The sequence below is a fragment of the Apus apus genome, chromosome 15 (assembly GCF_020740795.1).
Source record: "Apus apus isolate bApuApu2 chromosome 15, bApuApu2.pri.cur, whole genome shotgun sequence".
NCBI classification, from domain to species: Eukaryota; Metazoa; Chordata; class Aves; order Apodiformes; family Apodidae; genus Apus; species Apus apus.
The window spans coordinates 14,292,353-14,310,803 of record NC_067296.1 but is presented as its reverse complement, the minus strand read 5'-3'; the positions used below and the strand labels follow the sequence as shown (position 1 = coordinate 14,310,803).

General features: G+C 42.9%; 1 protein-coding gene across 8 annotated transcripts in view; it reads right to left on the bottom strand.

The window, feature by feature from the left end:
• The window catches only part of ZBTB46 (zinc finger and BTB domain containing 46), a 47,016-nt gene that overhangs the window by 12,109 nt on the left and 16,456 nt on the right, over positions 1-18,451 (bottom strand). For 7 of the 8 annotated variants that reach the window (XR_007890950.1, XM_051632735.1, XM_051632736.1 and 4 more), the window contains 2 exons: positions 17,219-18,188; positions 3,971-4,252 (listed from right to left, as the gene is read on the bottom strand). Coding sequence is in view for 7 of the 8 variants with exons in the window: in XM_051632735.1 (XP_051488695.1) it covers positions 3,971-4,252; positions 17,219-18,188 (1,252 nt within the window). In the remaining variant the exon portion in view is untranslated. The remainder of the gene's footprint in view (positions 1-3,970; positions 4,253-17,218; positions 18,189-18,451) is intronic. The other variant, XM_051632740.1, reaches the window with a different exon arrangement.

Sequence of the window (18,451 nt, the reverse complement as noted above, 5' to 3'; positions counted from 1 at the left end):
CAACACAATAAAGCACAAAGGTGATTTTTAAAACAATAATTAATATTTATTTGGTTCCAACAACTGTAAATAATACAAGAAGAGAAACCCACATAACAACCCATAATTTGCACACAAGAATGCAAACAGCTCCTGAATTTATGTTTTGTCCCATTCTGACTAGTACCGTGAGGAAGTTTTTCCTTCCTAAGTTTGTATTGAAATGAATTTTAATGAAAAGTATTTTAACTTGTAAATCAGAAATCAAAAGCACTTTCCTTCAGTCATCTTTGTGTACAGGAGATGATGCACTAGTTTAGCAGTATTTATATTGATAGAGTATTCCCTGACAGCTGGACAGTCATTACTGTGAAAAAGAGAAAGCCAAAGGTTATTTATCTTGCTTAAAATTGCATCCATCCTCCCCTTAATTTTTGTTACCAAGTACAAAAACTCCATGTCAAACTGGATACCTTTAACTCCCTCTTGGGAAAGCTGACCACTGTGTAAAATGTATTCCTTTAACATGCAGTGCAAATACAAATTATTGGCTCCAACGAACCGCTAACTAAAAATAACGTATTAGCTGGTTTGCCCCAAAGAAAAGGGCTCTGTGTACCGTGTAATCACTTGGCCAGCAAGCTTCCTAGGAATTGCTTCTATAAACAGTTTCAGTTGCAACAGGGTAAACAGGAAAAGCCAAACTTAGCCATACAAAAAAGTATACAATGTACTATTCTGAAAATGTGGGAGAGTCGCCCTTTAAGGTGGTCAGGCACCCCAAAATCTGGGAGTTTCTGACTTCCTGAATGAGAGAACAAGGATGTAAACTAACCAACTCATTTTCTAAGGAAAATGAAAATTCTCATTCTCTTGATTATCCTCAGCAAAACCAGCTACAAACATTCAAGTAAAGCCTCAGAGACTCCTGTAGATGTGGTGTAACCGCACGGAACAATGCTGCCAAAGTTCAGTGTCACAGATGAAGTCAGACACCCAGTGCTGAGGAGCTCAGAGAGCAGTGCAGCTGGAGCTGGAAATCAGCAAAGAACAACCCGCTCTCACAATCCATGTAAACACGTAGAAGACAAGGAAAACCAAACTTCTTGTATGGTCTTATCTGAAGGACATCCCCAACAACAAGCCCTGCAGGTTCAGTAACTAATGGCACCCAAGATGACCTCAGCCATGAGTTACTGACACTTCAAGGTCTTTTCCAACCAGGATGATTCTGTGATTTTGTGACACGTACTTTTTTCTGCATAATCTGCATGTTCTTTACATTTCTGATAAGCACATGAACAATGTCAGTCTTGACCATACCCCCTAATTTCTCAGATCCCTCCAGCTCCAGGTCCTCTGACAACAGTGTCAATGAAATGGTAAGATACTGAAATTTCCCTTCTGATTTTAAATGAGTTTGAACTGGTTAACTTCAGAAATGCTGTATTATGTCTGACTACATGACAGTGATGCAACACCCCCACACATCCTGGGCTTCATTTCCCATCAGCAGGATGTTAAGTAATTCCACACCTCATACAATCATCACAATTACAGTGAATTAGGAAAAAAAAAAAAATAATAACTTGGGGTAAATAAAAAACTTTGGGGCGTCTTCTGTTAGCTTCCACAGCAGTATGATTTACTCTCCATATCTGTCCACCTGCATTAAGTGCTTTCCTCCAGAAAAGAAAAATAAATATGAATGCTGCTCTTGGAGTCAGTTCCTTACTTTATGACTTCATAAGAGAACATGAAGACAATCCAGTGCTGGCAGTTAAGATTAAAAACACACTTCACATTTTTTAAAATTTGCTAGATTAACCACTTAAAACTCTTGACAGCAGTGAGTTTCCTTTTCAGATCAGACAGATGAAAACTACCACACACTGGGCTGGTTTTGGTGTTTAAAAAGAAGAATCTTGTTCACTCTGCTCCTGCCTACTCTCCCACAACACTCCCCCCCCATTTTTTTTTTTTAATATAGCCCAGGACTTAAAATGACTCAACATCCTCAAATTGTGTTTGAAGAAAAATGTGAAAAACACCTACAAAGCTAGCACCAACCTAGACTGTGCTTTTAGATCTCCAGAATCATCTTACCACTTGCTTTAATGTTGTTTTATACACTGAAAATTCTCATTAAACTTGATGTCCTATTGTATTTAATAACGACCACTTAAAAGGAAACGAGTCTGGTATCAGAGCATCAACCTCATGTGATTAAAATTAATTGATACCTGTGAATTTGAATAAGATGAAAGAATAGTATGTCCCATAGCTCCCTGCCCCCATAAAAATCCTCCCACCAGGCCACAGCCACATCCACCTACTCGTGTGAGAGCACCAAACCAAGGGAGCAGTTTTCTTTGTCTTTGCAATTCACTTCACTCCTATAAAAATGAGATAACTGACACTTAGCTGAAAGAAATTCAAGTCATGGTCAGAGGACTGAAAAACTGGGACCTCAGACACAGGCTGGAAGGACCTCCTCAAGTCACTGCACCTCTGAATGAGCTATCACTAACCCCTTTTCTAAATCTAGCAAATTTTATTTTAAACCCAGCTGCTGTGCTGCCTCCACCCTGCCTGTTCCCTAACTCTGCTTCTCAGCTGGTTAAGAGATCTCTAATTTCTTCCCTGAATCTACGACTGCCTTGTAGTAATTTGTCTTTGTGCCAGGTGGTCCTTCAGCTTTTAAGTGACACCTAAAAATCCTCCAACCAAGAGCAGGATGATGGACAGAGGGCAGCTCATCACTATTCCAGTTCACCACGACAGCAGATGGAACAGCTGATGGCCCTGTCACAGACCAGGGGCATCAACCACCTCTGTCACCACCCAGGGCCTTTGCTCTCCCATGGCAAGGAAGGGATTTGCCCCCCAGGAGCCTAGAGTGAGCCACCTCAACCTGACTGCATTGGAAATCATTCAGTACACCAGCTACTGTGGGGGTAACCTGAGCAGGTCTCCCTCAGACACTGAAGCTGCAGAATAAGGTATAAAAAAATATTTTTCCTCCAAACTTAAGAGTTAAAAAAAGAGAAATATTCTGCTTTTCGGACATAAGAAGTGAAAAGTGACACAAAGACCAACATGGTACTGTCCATTTTTCCCCCCTTTATCATACAACCCAAATGACCATTAGAAGTTACCTACTTTTTGCCATCAAGGAAACAAAAAATAAATACCCTAGATGAACTTCTCATTCTATTTAATTAGTCAGTTTTCTCACTGTAGATTAAAATAAACCTTTTCTGCTGGAAACTCACGCTTAGTACTCAGAAAGCCACCACCTGCTGTGTTTTATGTCACAAATGACACATCTTCTGAGAGCATTATTAAAATACAGCATTAATCATTTTTCTTTTTTTGTGCACTGGAGAATGAAACTATTTTACTGTTGCAGTGAAGGAAATACAGAAGTATGCTGATATATAAGCTGTCCCCACACAAAGGTGCACATCAGCTGTTCCAAACAAATCACCAGCAGGAAATGATTTGTCTCCATGCACGAGTGTAACAGGACAATCAATAGTTGCTCATTACTTAGAGAGAGGCCTGAAAATAAGCAGCAAGAAGCAAAGATCCTGTGATCTGCAAAATCACAACTGTTTCTACAAATACAAGAGCAACAGTCAAGCCTTTCAACATTGGGCAAGTCTGGATTCAAAACCTTTGCAGCCACTTCATTTACCATAAGGACTCGCATTGTTTGTAAGCACCACTTTGCAAAACGAGGACAAGAGCTACATACACACACCAAACACCTCCTTCCATGGCTTCAGCAGTTAGCATTAAAACTGGATCAATATCAGACACGGGTTTCCAAATTGTACGGAAAGTGGGACTAAGCACGACTTAAACCAGGATATAAACATCACCAGCAGTAATAAACAAGGCAGCAACCTGGATTTTCTCCTCACTAAAGATTTCGCTTGAAGTGTCAGTAAACAAAACAAAAAAATAGGTATAAACACAAACTTACGAGAGAGGGAGTGCGTGCCTTTGGGTAGGTACTCAAACAGCAGAGAACTATCCTCTCCCAGCATGTCGGCCTTCAGGGACAGCAAACTGTTCTTGCTCATGAGAGCGGCGCGCAGGTTGGCCACCGTGGCAGCCTGGAGTGCATCCTCCTTCTCCGGGGTCAGGGGCTGGGAGATGTAGCTGCCTTCCCCCCCCAGGAGGGCTTCCTCGGCATTCCCGTAGGGATCCGATCGCTCCACTCTGCTGTCAGAGCTGCTGGGCTCTGTCACTGTCACATCAGCACCTGCGTGACAAAAGATGCCGTCAGAGAGGCCAACGACCTGCCGAGGCGCGGGACACGGACCACGCGTGCCTGTCGAGCCACGGGTGCAAACGACAGGACTGGGAACTCATCCCCACCTGCTCTGGATTTACTGTCACCTCTCCCGTGTTTCAATCCCCTTCTTCAAAAGTCTGCAGCTGAACGTGGCTGTTCAGGGGTCCGAGAGGACGTGCACCCACCCCAGAGCCGGGGCTTCTGTTCTTCCAGCCCCTGCTCATCTGCACCCTCTGCTCCTGCCCCCTCAGCTGCTCCAAACTCCAGTACCCACAGTGTGAAGGCAGGGCAGACAGATGTGCAACCTCCTCTGCAGCCAACAACAGCTGGACCAAACCAGCATTTTAATTTCTTTTCATTAGGATTTCAGGACTGCATGTGCTAGTGCTGAAATGACATCCAAACAAAGTTTTGTTTTCCCATACATTGACTCCACTAGTCTGAGTTTTCCTCTTTCATTTCTTCCTAATGATGAAGGTTTTGAGAAAAACAAACACAAAAACAACCAACAACAAAAAACCAGTAATCAACAACCTGGAATAGTGGACTGCTAATTAGTATGAATTCCTTGGAGTCGCTTTATTTGAAAAACACTCAGTAATCAGTGGTTCCCAGCATGTATCATATGGCAGGTTTTACACAGGAGTGATACAGCTGGAAAACAACCAAACCAACTGAAAAAAACCCACAGATTGATCACTGTACAACAGGCAGCTACTAAGAAGCTGTTTAAAAAAAGAACAGATTATTAGTAAAAACATCAGTCCACCCAAGCATCAGTTAAAAAGCCAAGATAAGGTTAACACTGGGTTTTGGTGCGTTTTTTGAAGGTCTGGTTAGAGTCTCTGTTTGAACTTTGACTTTCTTCTAGTCTTCAGTAATGTATGTATTTTTATGTAGAGGAGAGTGACTCTTACACTTCCCTCTACTCCTCACACAAAACAAACCATTACAAAGGGAGCTGTTACCCCATTTATGAAGAGCTGAACACTAACTGCAATTACCTAGTCCAGCAGCAGGACACAGTGATGTGCCCAAAGCCCATCGAGCACCAGGCAACAGGGTCACAGCTTCCCACCAACCTGAAGCCTTTGTAGCATTTGTACCATTAAGACGTAGAGGGAAAAAAATCCAAACCCAAAGAGAAGGCATTGACAGTGATGAGCAGGAGGAAAAAGAAGCTGGTTTTCAGAGCCTGAACATTTTATCACCTCCTATTTCAAAATAAATTTAAATGTACTTAATACAAGAGGCAACTACTACAGTTCAAACAGCGGGATTAGATGTACAAAATTAACACTCAGCTGCTGTCACAAATCCATTTTGCACTTCTCAGGGCAAGGAATTAAGGTGCTGTACATATACACCACAGAAACAAACTGGCTCCCATACAAAGGTTTCCCAGCAGCAGAACTGGGGAGGGAAGAGGAGCAGCATGGCACTCATGGCTGTAGCATTCAACAGCCCCAAAGCAGGAGAAGCCATCAATCTGCACAGCCTTATTGAAACAATGCTACAGAGGACACTGGTACAGAGCCTGTGACCTGGAAAACTGCTAAAGGAAGGCCACTATTTTAATCTCCATTTTACAGGTGGTAACTGCTGGACAAAGACATGGTGACTCGCTCAAGGTGCGGAGCCAGGAACTCCCCAGCCCAGGGCACATCAGGTTCTTTAACAGGTTCAGATTCCCCTGACAAAGCTGAACTGTATTGCCAGTACCTCTGGCTGTTAACTTTTTCCACTTCCTTTAAAAAACAAAAAGCCTCAAAGCAAACAATAAGGAAACCCCAATCATCAGCAGAGCACTCCTACACCCTGGAGTTGGAAGGAACACCCAGAGCTGGGAGCTACAAACACAGCAGCAGCAGCAACATGACCTCTCAGTTCTCTCTTTAAATTAAACCATTTTCCCTCCTCCATCTGTGTTTTGCTTATATAATCTCATATGATCAGTTTTATTAAATCTTAGCCAAGCAGAAGAATTCAACTCCTATGGTGGATGTATTTTGTCGTCCCTCTGAGTGGTTAACACGAGTATACATGTTTCTATATTATAATAAAGTTTGTTTAAAAAACAAACATTTCTGCATAAACAAAAACTACAAGAGTTTAAAAAACAGCAACTGTCACAAAAGGTGGCAGAGAACGTAAATTCCAGCCCATTCAACTGGTAATGTAACAGCTTTATCAAATCAAAGCAATGATAATCCTGCTACTCCTCTGCTCCTCACCACCTGCACAGCAAAGCACAGCAAATAACTCGGGCCAGAAAGGGTGTTTGTCAACAAAAAGGTGTTGCCAAAGAACCGGGCAGGCAGTGAATCACCTTGTGTTTTCTCTCCCGTCCCTTTTCAGAGCCAATTACAGATGCTGATTGACAGTTGCCAGAGTCTGCTGCTGCCTGCTGCACATAAACACTAATTGCTGAAACACACGCAGATTAATTGTAACCACAACAAGACATTAAATGTTCCTCAAAAGCCAAGATTAGAGACAGTGAAAGAGAGGCTTTAGAGCTTCCAGTATTTATAGCTGATGTAACCTAATCAAATACACATTAAGGCAAAATAAATATCCACTTAGTCACATAAGTACTAAAATACTCGGCACACCAAGACCCAAAAACACATCAAGTTCCTCTTCACGATGCCTCCAAAACCACTTCTCTCTTTTTTGCAGAATACAGCTTCTTTTAACAACTTTGAGCCAAAGAATCATATGAATCAAAAGCACCCGTCACTACCCAGTAATCCAAACTGTTTACTCCAGTGCTTCAACAGCACGTAAACCCAGCTCTAGTGAATGAGCTTCTATCCTGCAATTCTTCAGGGCAGTGCGTCACAGGGAGGCTTGAGAGCTCCATCCAGCCCCTCCACACCTCGTTTGTCACCCTGCTGAGACAGTTCCTGCACTGCCCGGATCCCAGGCACTGCACATGGGAAGTCCTGGTCAGGGCAGCAAGCTCAAGATGGGATTAATGCTGCTCGAAAAAACTGAGCTCATTAGACTCTTTAGCAAATCATTATTTTGCAGTTACTCTGTTACACCAGCCTGCTTTCCAAACACAGAAGCTTTAGAAAAGCTTTAATAGTTTGTTCACTTGGATGCACTTTTTAATATCCTTTTTCTTTTTCAAATAAAGCAGGGAATATTTTTACTGGTTTGGCAACAGGATTTCCCTGCAGCCCTGAAACTCTGAAAGCAACATTTACCTGGTAAAAGTTCTTATTTACAATGGAAGCCTAAACTAAAAGCAATCTATGGAGCCTGATCACGAGCACCTTCTCACAGAGACGACACATCCCAGCTGAGCATGGCACAAAATGAAATGTTAACGTCACAAATTGTCTTCCAAGATTTAGGAGAAAACTGACAGCAAGCAGCATTAAATCTAGGCAAACAACTTAAAAATACATGTGCCACCTCAGAAAGACCAAGGAAAAGCTTCTCCATTTTAAAGAATCCATTTGATTACCACCACTAATTACGTTAATCTTGTTTTTCTTCTATTTCTTCTCCCTGTTTCAGTTAACTTGCTTACGAGCTTAAACTCAGCTGTTATCAAACTACCTCAGTGTCTTCTTTGACACCACTTACTTCTTGTTTGTATTGTGTTTTTACCTTCTTAGTAAACCCCCAGAGGTGTCTTCTGTTGCTGCCCCTACTCCCAACGCTATTATTAGATTAAAGCATAAAAATCCACAGCAAAGTTCAAAGGCAGAAAGAATATTCTCTCATTAGATAAATTAAGGTGGAAAAGTGAAGGGAAGGAAAGACAAACATTCAGGCACATGAGTCCTGCTGTCAGAAACAGAAAGGCAGGCATCAGGGGAAGAGTCACTGAGAGTGACTGAGGTTACATCTTGAGTGGTGACAGCAACACAGACCAAGTGAGCAGCTCTCCTGACTCATGCCAGTGTTACTCCTGTATTGCTTGGCTCCATTTAGAGATCAAATTAGGTTGGAAGTGACTTCAGGGCTACTTTTAGAGTTAGATCTGGTTGCTCAGGATCTTGTATGGTCAATTCTGAATATCTGCAGGGAGAGAGATACCACAGCTTCTCCAGGCCCTTCCTTCATCATTTGACCACTCTGTGAAGAATTTCCTCCTTTTACCCCATAAGAATTTCCCATCCTGTAGCTTGTGTCTGTTCCCTCTCATCCTTTCTCCAGACACATCTGAGAAGGGTCTAGCTCTGGACTGTCTCTCTACCTCCCTTTTCTTCAAGGTCAAACCAAGCTGTCTCAGCCTCTCCTCATACAAAAGATCTTGATAGCCTTGCCTGGTTTTGCTCAAGCTTGTCAAAGTCTTTCTTGTCCTGAAGATCCCCAAACTGGCCCTTGTACTCCAAACATGGTCCCACTTCCCTTGCTGTGCTGGGTATGCTCTTTGTCAGGCAATGGAGCACTCAGACCCCTCTTCAGCTCGTTACTCACCAGAACACATTTTCTGCAAAGCTGCTTTCTCAATCCTTGCCTGCCAACCTATCCTGGTGCACAGGGTTATTCTGTCCCTTTGTCTTTGCTGAATTCACACTGTTTCTGGCCCTGCCACCTTCCAGCAAATCATTCCTCCCAGTCTGGTGTCATCCAACAACTTGGGCGGTGGGATGGAGCAAAGCTGGTAAGGAACAAAGGAAAGAGTATCAGCCCTGGATGCTACCTGTGATTGATGCAGGCATCCTATTTTCTGGGGTAGCTGTTGAGGATCTTCTGCACACAGCTGAGTAACTTTTAGCATGGTGGAAAAAGTATTTTTTTTTGTTTACAACACAAGAGGCAGAAAGGGCAGAGGGGAACAAGGGAAGAGATCCCAACATCAGCAGCTTCTCCCACCCCAAATGTTAATTCCTGCATCCTCCTCTGCTCCTCCCTCGGTTGTACCAAGACCACATGTGTAGTTGTGAGGTGAACTTGACACAGGAACTAATAGATTAAAAATAAAACTGGTTTATTAAAAAAGTTATTTTTAAACCCAGATCAGTTCCACAGCCCAGTTCACTACATGGTTGCAGGGACATTTTCACCGGAACAACTGCAGGAGAGCGTGGGGGTGCAATTAAGCACCAAGGGAAAGTGGGAGCCACTTAAATGAAGTTTTTTCTTTCAAGGACACCACCAAATTATGATCTGAAATAAAGACTTCTGGAAAAAAACCTGGTGAAGTCAAAGACTTAATTTTCTGAGGTTCTTCTTCCTATTTGTGTCAAGTATCTATCTATACAGATCTGCATGATAGTAGATTGCATCTAAAATGTCAAGGATGATGTTTCTTGTATTAGTTAAGGAAGATCTGACTTGATCTCCTCATGTGCAAAAGACAGAATTAATTTTTAAACTCCCAGGAAAAAAAAAAATAAGCTTTCATTTCTAGTGTGTTTTCTTGAGAATAAAGGAGCACTTGGGCAGGCAGAAAAATGACATTCTTACCAGCTGCTAAAAATACCCTTGAGGCTTGTACTGCAGATATTCCCTCTTTTACAACTGAAATCCTTCAAAAGCATTTCCCAACTTACTATTTGTTCAGCAAAGCCCAGATGAAAACACATTCTCACATGCTGTCATATCTGCACAGAGAGTGACACCATGAGCTATCCTGGTTCTGATTAGAACTGCTTTATGAACATAACAGTTCAGAAATACCTCAAGCGACACTCTTGCTTTTCTAAAATATGCCAAGAATGGCACAGTAACTTCCAACAGCCTCTCACTTTAAATCCACCAGGGTGACTGGATGCTTCACCTCTTTTTCTGAGTCTCATAACTCAGACAGTTAAAGGGACTGATATTCCCTGCTCCTTCTCAGCACAGAGACAGGCTCTTGCTGCACTTCTGCGCCTGAACAGGCACAAACACGATAGAAATACAGCATGCAGGTGTCACACTAAGTATGAACACTAGTACTCATGATATGACAGGATGCTGAGTTATAACCTTTGCAAATCCTCAGAACAAATATTTACCTTTTGAAACAAGTGCCTGTAAGAAACGTAAAAAAAAACCTGAGACCAATGCAGCAAAGTTAGTTTGGATTCCTGGGCACTGCATCTAGGGAATTAATTCCTACTATGTTTTAATGCAAAAGCAACACTTCAAATAGGAAGGTGAAAGTCCTGAACAGTGATGATTGCAAAGCAGGATTAGAATTCATGTTAAAATTCTAAAACCTTGTTGATGAGGTTAAAATTCTAAAAGCCTAAAACTTGTAAATTCAGAAAGGAAACCAAAAAAGGTAGGAAAAAAGATGTGGAAAGGTGGAGATTCCTGTGAAGATGAGCCCAGTGTAGCCCTGGCACAAGGAACAAATGAAACAGTGAGAAGGGCACTGGAGAGGGGAAGTGCCTCTGAGCTCCGGAGTTAAAGCAGATTAACGGAATCAGTGCTGTTACCATAGGGAGGAGGAGGAGGAAGAGGAAGAGGAGGGCGGCTTTGGAGCCTGGGGAAAATGGAATGCAGGGTGGGGAAAGGAAACAGACACTGAGCTTTGAGCTAAAGCTGGTTTAGGGTGGAACCATTTTAAAGCCAGGGTGTAGCCAGGGAGTCAGTGTCTGGGTTTAAAGCAACGATTTTCATTTCCAGGCTTGAAAACAACCTGACCTAACCCTTTAGCAACGGAGACTCCAGAGTTACTCCTGCAGAGTTTGCACCCTAATAATTTTGTTAACCTGCCACTGTGGTGATAGAGAGATCCTGAATTATTCACTGAGCACTAGAATTCAGCACAAGGGCACAGAGGCCAGGGTGTTTTGTGAGGGGTTTCTTGTTTGTTCGTTTTTGTTTGCTTGGTTTTGCATTCTGCTGCAACGAGCAGCTGCCTCCTCCGTGCATTAAACTTCAGGCACATGAAGAAGTACCAAAGATGGTCTAGAAACCTGGGCAGCTCCCTAAGCCAGAGGAATGCAGAACACAGGCTAAGCTGATTTCGGAGCTAAGAAAGAATTCTGGGGGTGGCACTAGAGCACAGATCTGTAACCCCTCCAGGTCTGGCTGGGACAGAAAGGCTGGCATTGCCAACACTGCTGCTTAAGGCATCAAAATATCTGCCCAGTGAAAACACCACTGAAATCCTCTCAAACATAGCCAAGAAAATTTTAATACCTTGCACCATAACTACAATTCTGTGAAAAGCAGGTGGAAAAATGCAGTAATTAGCTTAAAGTTTCCAAGTGGCAGGCAATTCATAATTTTCTATTACCTACCCTCAAAAATACTCCAACGCTTTTCCAAGCATCTCCTTAAAAAGTGATCTTTCCAAAACTAAGCATGAAATAATAAGCTGAATAATGAACTAGCAGCAGGAAACTATTAAAATTTGAGCCTGTGTTGGTTTAGGACATGAGAAATTAACAACTGACATTTTCACCAGTCTAGTTTTCATTCATAGCTGCAACAAGTACTTAAAACATCTGCCTTAAGTTTTTGCATTGTAACCAGAACTCGGAGCATGGCAGATGGATTGGAGACTCCATCTCTGGAAAGAAAAATCCATTTAAAGGAAGAGTAAGTGACTGGATTCTGTCCCAGTGATTTTTTTGGCTGCCAGGCTACACAGATCAATTCAACACTGCACACTTTCAATCTACCTAAGACTTCCTACTGCAACACTAGGATCCTGAATACAAAGGCCAGGCTCAATTTCTTCCTCTTCTCATTATGCCAGACCTCTGTTCCACTACTTGGACTAACATACTTGCCAAGTATCACAACAGACACAATAAAATTTCCACTGTGTTGTGGGTTTTTCTAATAATAATTTTTTAAAACAAATCAAGGAAAGATTTGAATATCTGCATTGAAAAGGTGACAAAGCAATAGGAAGCTCAGTAGCTTGCTGAGAAAAAATATTTTTTGAAAGAATAAACTCGTCCTATAATAAGACAACCTGCACATTCACCTACCTGTAGGCAGACAGGTCCAGAGACCTCACCTGGAGTTCAGCTAGGCAGAGCTCTTTCTTGCCTCCCTGTGAAGCCTGCTGAAATGGAAGCTCACTACATAATCCAGCTGTTGAGCATCTGTGCTCACCAACAACTCCTGTAATCATCATTTGTTCTCTACAAACCACGACAGAAAAAGGGCTCGGAAAAGGCTGACGACACCAGCTGTCTGCAGCCCTCATGGAGAGCCAGCAGCACAGCTCCCTGCAGCAGGCACTGGAATGGGATTGTGTCATTGGAAAAGGATGAACCTGAACATCTCCTCACTGCCAGGGAGGAAACCTGTGCATAATTAAAGATTTTGATAGGAAAATATTAGAGGAACTTGGAAAGCTGCACAGTCAGAAGGACACAGCAAAGTCCAGTCCACCCTTCCCGTGAAGGTCACTACTCTGGGCTTTCTTAAGTCCTGAAGCTCCATTTAGAGGATACAACAATTTCACTACATGTAACCAAAGGAAAGCAAAAAGTTCCCAAACTGTAGTGTCTTTAAAAATTACTGTTCTGTTTTGAAAATAATTAGCTTCATTTCACAGTCAATTGGCACACAAAAATTCCCTTGCAGCTTTCGGGTGCAAACACTCAGAAGATGTGTGGGAGTATTTCCTTAGAAATAAATTCCTGAATCATAACTACTGTGCTTGAACTAACACAGGAATAAAACCACCAATAAATTCTTCAGAATACACCCTCCGAGTGACAGAGTTGTCTATTATATGAAGAGGCAAACCCAGCAACATTTTACTAGCTTAACAGCTCTTCTAATGAGGGTAACTGTCTCTATTGGCGAGAACATTTTAAATACCAACCCATCCTGGCGTCCAGGCACTCAGGACATGTAATCCTGTAAAAAGTTTATCCAGCAATGTTAAAGGAACAGCAGCCTAAGGAAAATGAAGATGCTAAAGGCACAAGACTACTTCATAAGCATCTCTGACATCAAGACTGGCAAACAGCAATATGGTTCTTGAGAAAAACCTACAACGTTCAGGAGAACAGGTTAAAATAAAAGGCAGACTTGTTATTTTGGCAAGCCTGTGGAGGAAATTCTTCTTGGCTCAGTTATGAAGAAAGTTATTATTTATAAAAGCCCATCCTTCAGTTTACTTTGGAGAACTGCTGTTCCAAGTTAATGTGGCTTGGTGAGGAAAACATATATAGGAACATTTCACAGAAGGAATGACAGACTGACATCCTGAACAACCCAAACAGGATGAGAAAGAAAAAAAACTAATGTGTTTTATGCTAAACAGAGAACCCAAATTAAAACATTGAAACTAGCATGGAAAGATGGTCCTGATCAAGCTTTGTGCTTGACTGACACCACCCCATAGAAACTGAGCGCTTAATCACAATCTGGCATCTTGACTTAGTTTGGATTCTTTCGCAAATCACATCTGATCACTTGTTCTCAGGGGAAGAAGATCCTCTCCATAGCAGACATGAAGCATCTTTTGCTTCTGTGGCTATTTCCATGATGTTAGATTACCATTAAAAAGATTACTTCAGACACTCTTTTATTTTAATCTGTCATGTGATCAAATTCAAACCCTCACAGCAGCATCCAACCAGCATCTGGAAATGAATCAATTGATTCAGAAAGAATTTTCTTACCATTTCAATTAAAAAACGCCTGTGCCTATTTGAGGTCCCATTACATCATATTTAAGCACCATCTACTTAAGCATTTGGGACACTTCAACTCATCCCTCTATTGATAAGAACCTCTGTTTCCTACTGAAAGAAGCACCACAAAAAGTGCAAAAGAGTTATTGTTTCTAAAGTGAAGTTTGTGACAACACAGAGTTTCTTTGCAACACGACAGAAATTAAGTAATCCTGTGTAGGAGCAGGAGAGTATTTTTGATCTGTGAAGTGTATATATAACTATGTATCTGCTTCAAATAAGCACTAAATTAAACAGGTGATGCAATGGTTTCTTGCAAGATCCACTGCTTGCATGTTGCTGAAATGCAATGAACAGTTTCAGGAGGAAGATACTAGCCCTGAACTTCTAAGATGGGCTCTCCTCTCCTAACTCAGCTTTTATATTGCCAGAAGGTCTGTCAGTCCTCCAGGACACAGACATTTTCAAATGGTACCCAAACTATCCCACAGCAAGGGCTTCCAGGCTGAACAAGCAGCCTCTTAAAATAACTGAATAGATGAGGCAAGTGAATGTGCCTCAAAGAACAAAGAGTTCTATGTGACTTTTTTCCTCTTAGGTACTTCTGAAAGAACCTTCAACACCCATTTCCTCAGTACAGGAGCACCTTTTCATCTCAGCCATGAACAATACAGATAGGGTCACTTCTAAACAAATGAGGTAACAAGAGCCCTGGTCTATGAAGTCTGTTCTAAAGAATGAAGCCTGACACTGCTAAATCAAAGACAACTTCAAGCTGAAATGTAAATACATCCTAAATATTTATGACAAGTGCAGACACCTGCTGTTATCTGTTTTCACACAATTTTTTCATGTGTAGGGACACTAAGTCTGCAACACCTCTTGACTACTTCTGAATTCCAGCAGAAAGTGAGGAACCTGGGGTACCAAGAACCAACCTAAGCAGAACTCTGGAGCTTGCCAACTTGGAGATGGAGCAGTTTTCAAGAGGGCTGCTTCCACCTGCTGGAGATGTGAAATATTAATGCGAGCCCAGAAGACCCCACTGCTTGTAGGGACCATGACCATGATGGTTTGGGTAGCAGGGATCCTTTCACTTCACACTGAAAGAGAAGCAACCTCACCTGAGCAACCGACTCTGATTTCCCCCAAACCACACACCCATGGACACAAGCATCTGTGGCCTGCTGCTGACCAGATGTCCAAGTGCTAACTGAAACTGAACACACGCATCTCAAATCCTCTCAACTCATACCAAAAAGTCCTCCAAAACACAAGAAGAGCCAGCCTAAAACACAGGCAGGTCCTCCGCTCTGTGCTTCCCCACAGCCTGCAGAGACACATCCACCCCACGAGCTCAGACCCACAGCACAGAGAAGTGTCCCTTTCCAGCAGGGCAGAAAGGAGAACTTCATCTCTGCTCACCTCTCCAGATGGCCAACATGGGGAAACTGTGAGCAGCTCGGTCTCCACACATCCCCTGTGCTCAGCACAGCTATTTTGCTGCACACAGGTGGCTCTCAGAGCAGTCACCACCTGGGCTGGCCACCCCCGACACCCGCAGCCCCCCTGACACGCCTCTCCTTTTGGACAGGTTTGCTACTCGGTTTTTCCTTTTGCTTTACCAGCACTGGTGGAATATTGAAACTGCTCCCCCAACCACTGCCACTCCGCTTCCCCTTTCCCATCATTAGAAACATCTCTTTTAGTGGAAACTGCTTTTAAGACAAGATTTGGAACAAATAATGTGATTGTGCCTGCTGCTGCGCTGCCTCAGCGCTGCGCTGAGTCAACACCCAAAGCCATCTTCCTCTCATCTGCAAACAGCTGGAAGGCAAAAGACCACTTCCATTTAATTCCCTAACAATTAGGAATTAAATAATCTAAACTTCATTCAGCTTCCAGGGATACAATCTCGTGTATTTTGCACATGGTTTCAGGCATTTAAAGACATCCAATCCACGACCAGTCTGCTAAGGTGACCAGAGCTGCAGTTGTCTCTCTGCTGTCACCCCAACACGGGTGGTTTCCTTCCTCTACCTCTCCAAACCCCACACACCTTGCAGATAGCACAAGAGACTGATTTTTTGGTGGTTTTTTTTGCATGTGAATAGCATACCAGGCCAGCCATGCAGAGTCTTCATTCAAAACAATCCTAAAATACAGGCCTTAGAAAACCAGGACTGATCATAAATCACTGTCATCTTGCGTTATCTCGCATTTTTCTTCTAACTGACATTGTTTAGATTTTATCATCAGCCAATTAGAATAATGACATGCAAGCTGCTGCTGCAGATAACTGAAGAACATAATAAATCTACAGACATTTGTAGAGAATTACCCACTCAATAAAAACCACATTTAAACTTCAGCATGTAAGCAACTTAAACATCCTTTTTCAGCTCATAAAGACTCTTCAGGCTTTCAGTACTATTTATATTGTTATTCTTCTGAATTTGGCAACATAAGGGTATATAATCTCACACACCCTTCCCCTGGCTGCCTTTCATTCTAGTATGCAATGAAACACAGAGTAACTCACAGCACAGACCATGTTCTCCAAGTCAGCTTGAGGGAGTTTAATACCACACTCCCTTCAAGTCCTTAGGAAAAAAAACCACCCAAACTCCTGCATCAGTAGCATTCCTGGATCTATTAATTGTCAGTGATTAATGAATCAAACAGGACAGTTACCTTGAGAGAAAAATAGCTACTGAGGAGTCAAAAGAAGTCAAGAAAACATTTTTCTCCCTGGCTACACATATTAAAAGCAGCTTCTCACCTTGGACTACAAGCAGTCACACAACCAAAGACATTTTAAGTCTCAGTAGTACCTCACAAAACCACATCATTTTTAAGAGTTCCCGAACACTTATCTTGCCATTAGCAGCAACAACCTCTGGTGGTTTTCTTACACATGGGAAAGTGACACCTGAATATCAGGAAATCCTGCAGATAGCATCGTTAGGACTGAATTATACCTGTGTGTGGTGTAATGACATCATCAATATACTGTGCAAGGAAAATTCCTCAACCTTGACACTGGCTTGCACACCTGCTAAAATAAATTCCAACCTTTTCTCTCATGAACTCCAACAATTATAATGGTGTTTTGGGGGTGATTTAGGCCTTTCAGTGTTCAAGGCCAAAACAAAACTACCAGTTTCTTTCACAGGAGAACCAGCCTGCACTGCTGTGACACTGAGGACCAGTGCTTGGCTTTCAAATCACTGGCAACACAAGTTTCTACATTTTTCAGCTGCTGGCAAGCTAATATATTTCAGAGACTGATATGATCACACTGTGAACAGATTTAATTAACTCAGAGATTTTCGTTTTACCCAGGAAAATGGGAAGAATGACTTACTTGGGTCTCGACTGCTGTACGGCCACCCCGAGGCAGGTAAAAAAGATGGCATTGGGGAGCTTGCCCTGCTGTCATCCTCCACTTGCTGCGTGATGTGCCGCACAGTTTCTTTATTTTTCCGGTTCTTCCTGCGCCCCGTGGGCTGCCAGCCATCCCCCACTCCCTGCTCTGGGAACGGGTTCTGTATTGCACTATCCTTGGCTGAATGGAGTTCACTGCCTCCATAATGTGAGGGTGAAACCTGTTCCTCCTTGATACGTAAAGACCCATAACCTATGTCATTAGACCAAAGAGACTGGGATGAAACATCTTCGTGGCTGTCTGTTTTTGGCTCTTGATCCTCTTTTCCGTAGGTGCTCCCTCCCTCGTGGCAGCTGGCAATGGCTGAATCCCCAGAGGAGTTGGCTGGACTCGTCCGCCGAGCTAACCAGGGAGATATACTCCTGCCCGCCACGACGGCGGAAATCAACGCATCTGTGCTGCTGCTGGAAGGGGCTCCCAGCTCATAATCCACCAGGTCATCCGAGGCATCGGACTTTATGCTGATGTCGAGAGCTGCCTTTATGAAGTTGTGGCAGGCTTGTACAATGTCTGTCATCTGCAGGTAGCTGGCAGCTGACATCACCTCAATGACGTTCCTGCTGGTCAGCGCCAGGTGCGCGGAGTACATGAAGTCAATGATTGCTTTGAAGCCTTGTGCAGTGACGATGTCCAGGTGGGTGACTGTGGCCTGGTCGGAGGTTTTCTGTACCTGGCAGTACAGGGTTTTGAAGTAGCGACTGCTCCCGAGCAGGACGTTCTTGTGAGCCTTGAAGATCTTCCCCTCCACGATGATGCAGACGTCGCAGAGGATGCCGTGCTGCCGCTGCTCGTTCAGCTCCCGCAGCAGGTGACGGTAGTGGGAAGCAATCTCCATATCTTCCTTTCGGTTATTCATTTGGAAATCTTTGTGTTTCCTCTTCCACAAGTCCTGTGTGGGGAAGGAAATGGCAGCATTACAAAATCCAGCGCAAGCTCACAGACATGTTTTTCAAAGACAGAGACAAACCCCGAGTTGTACCAAATTAAGTAACAGGTTCATCCTGAAAGAATGCCATGAAACGCAACTTCCTCCTGGTGAGACTGCACATCCACTACACCACACAGCTCATTTTCTACTAGATGTCAAACAATTTATATTAAAAGGGACTAGTTTTGAAGCTGAGTTCTCCAGTGGCTCGTAACATCCCAGAG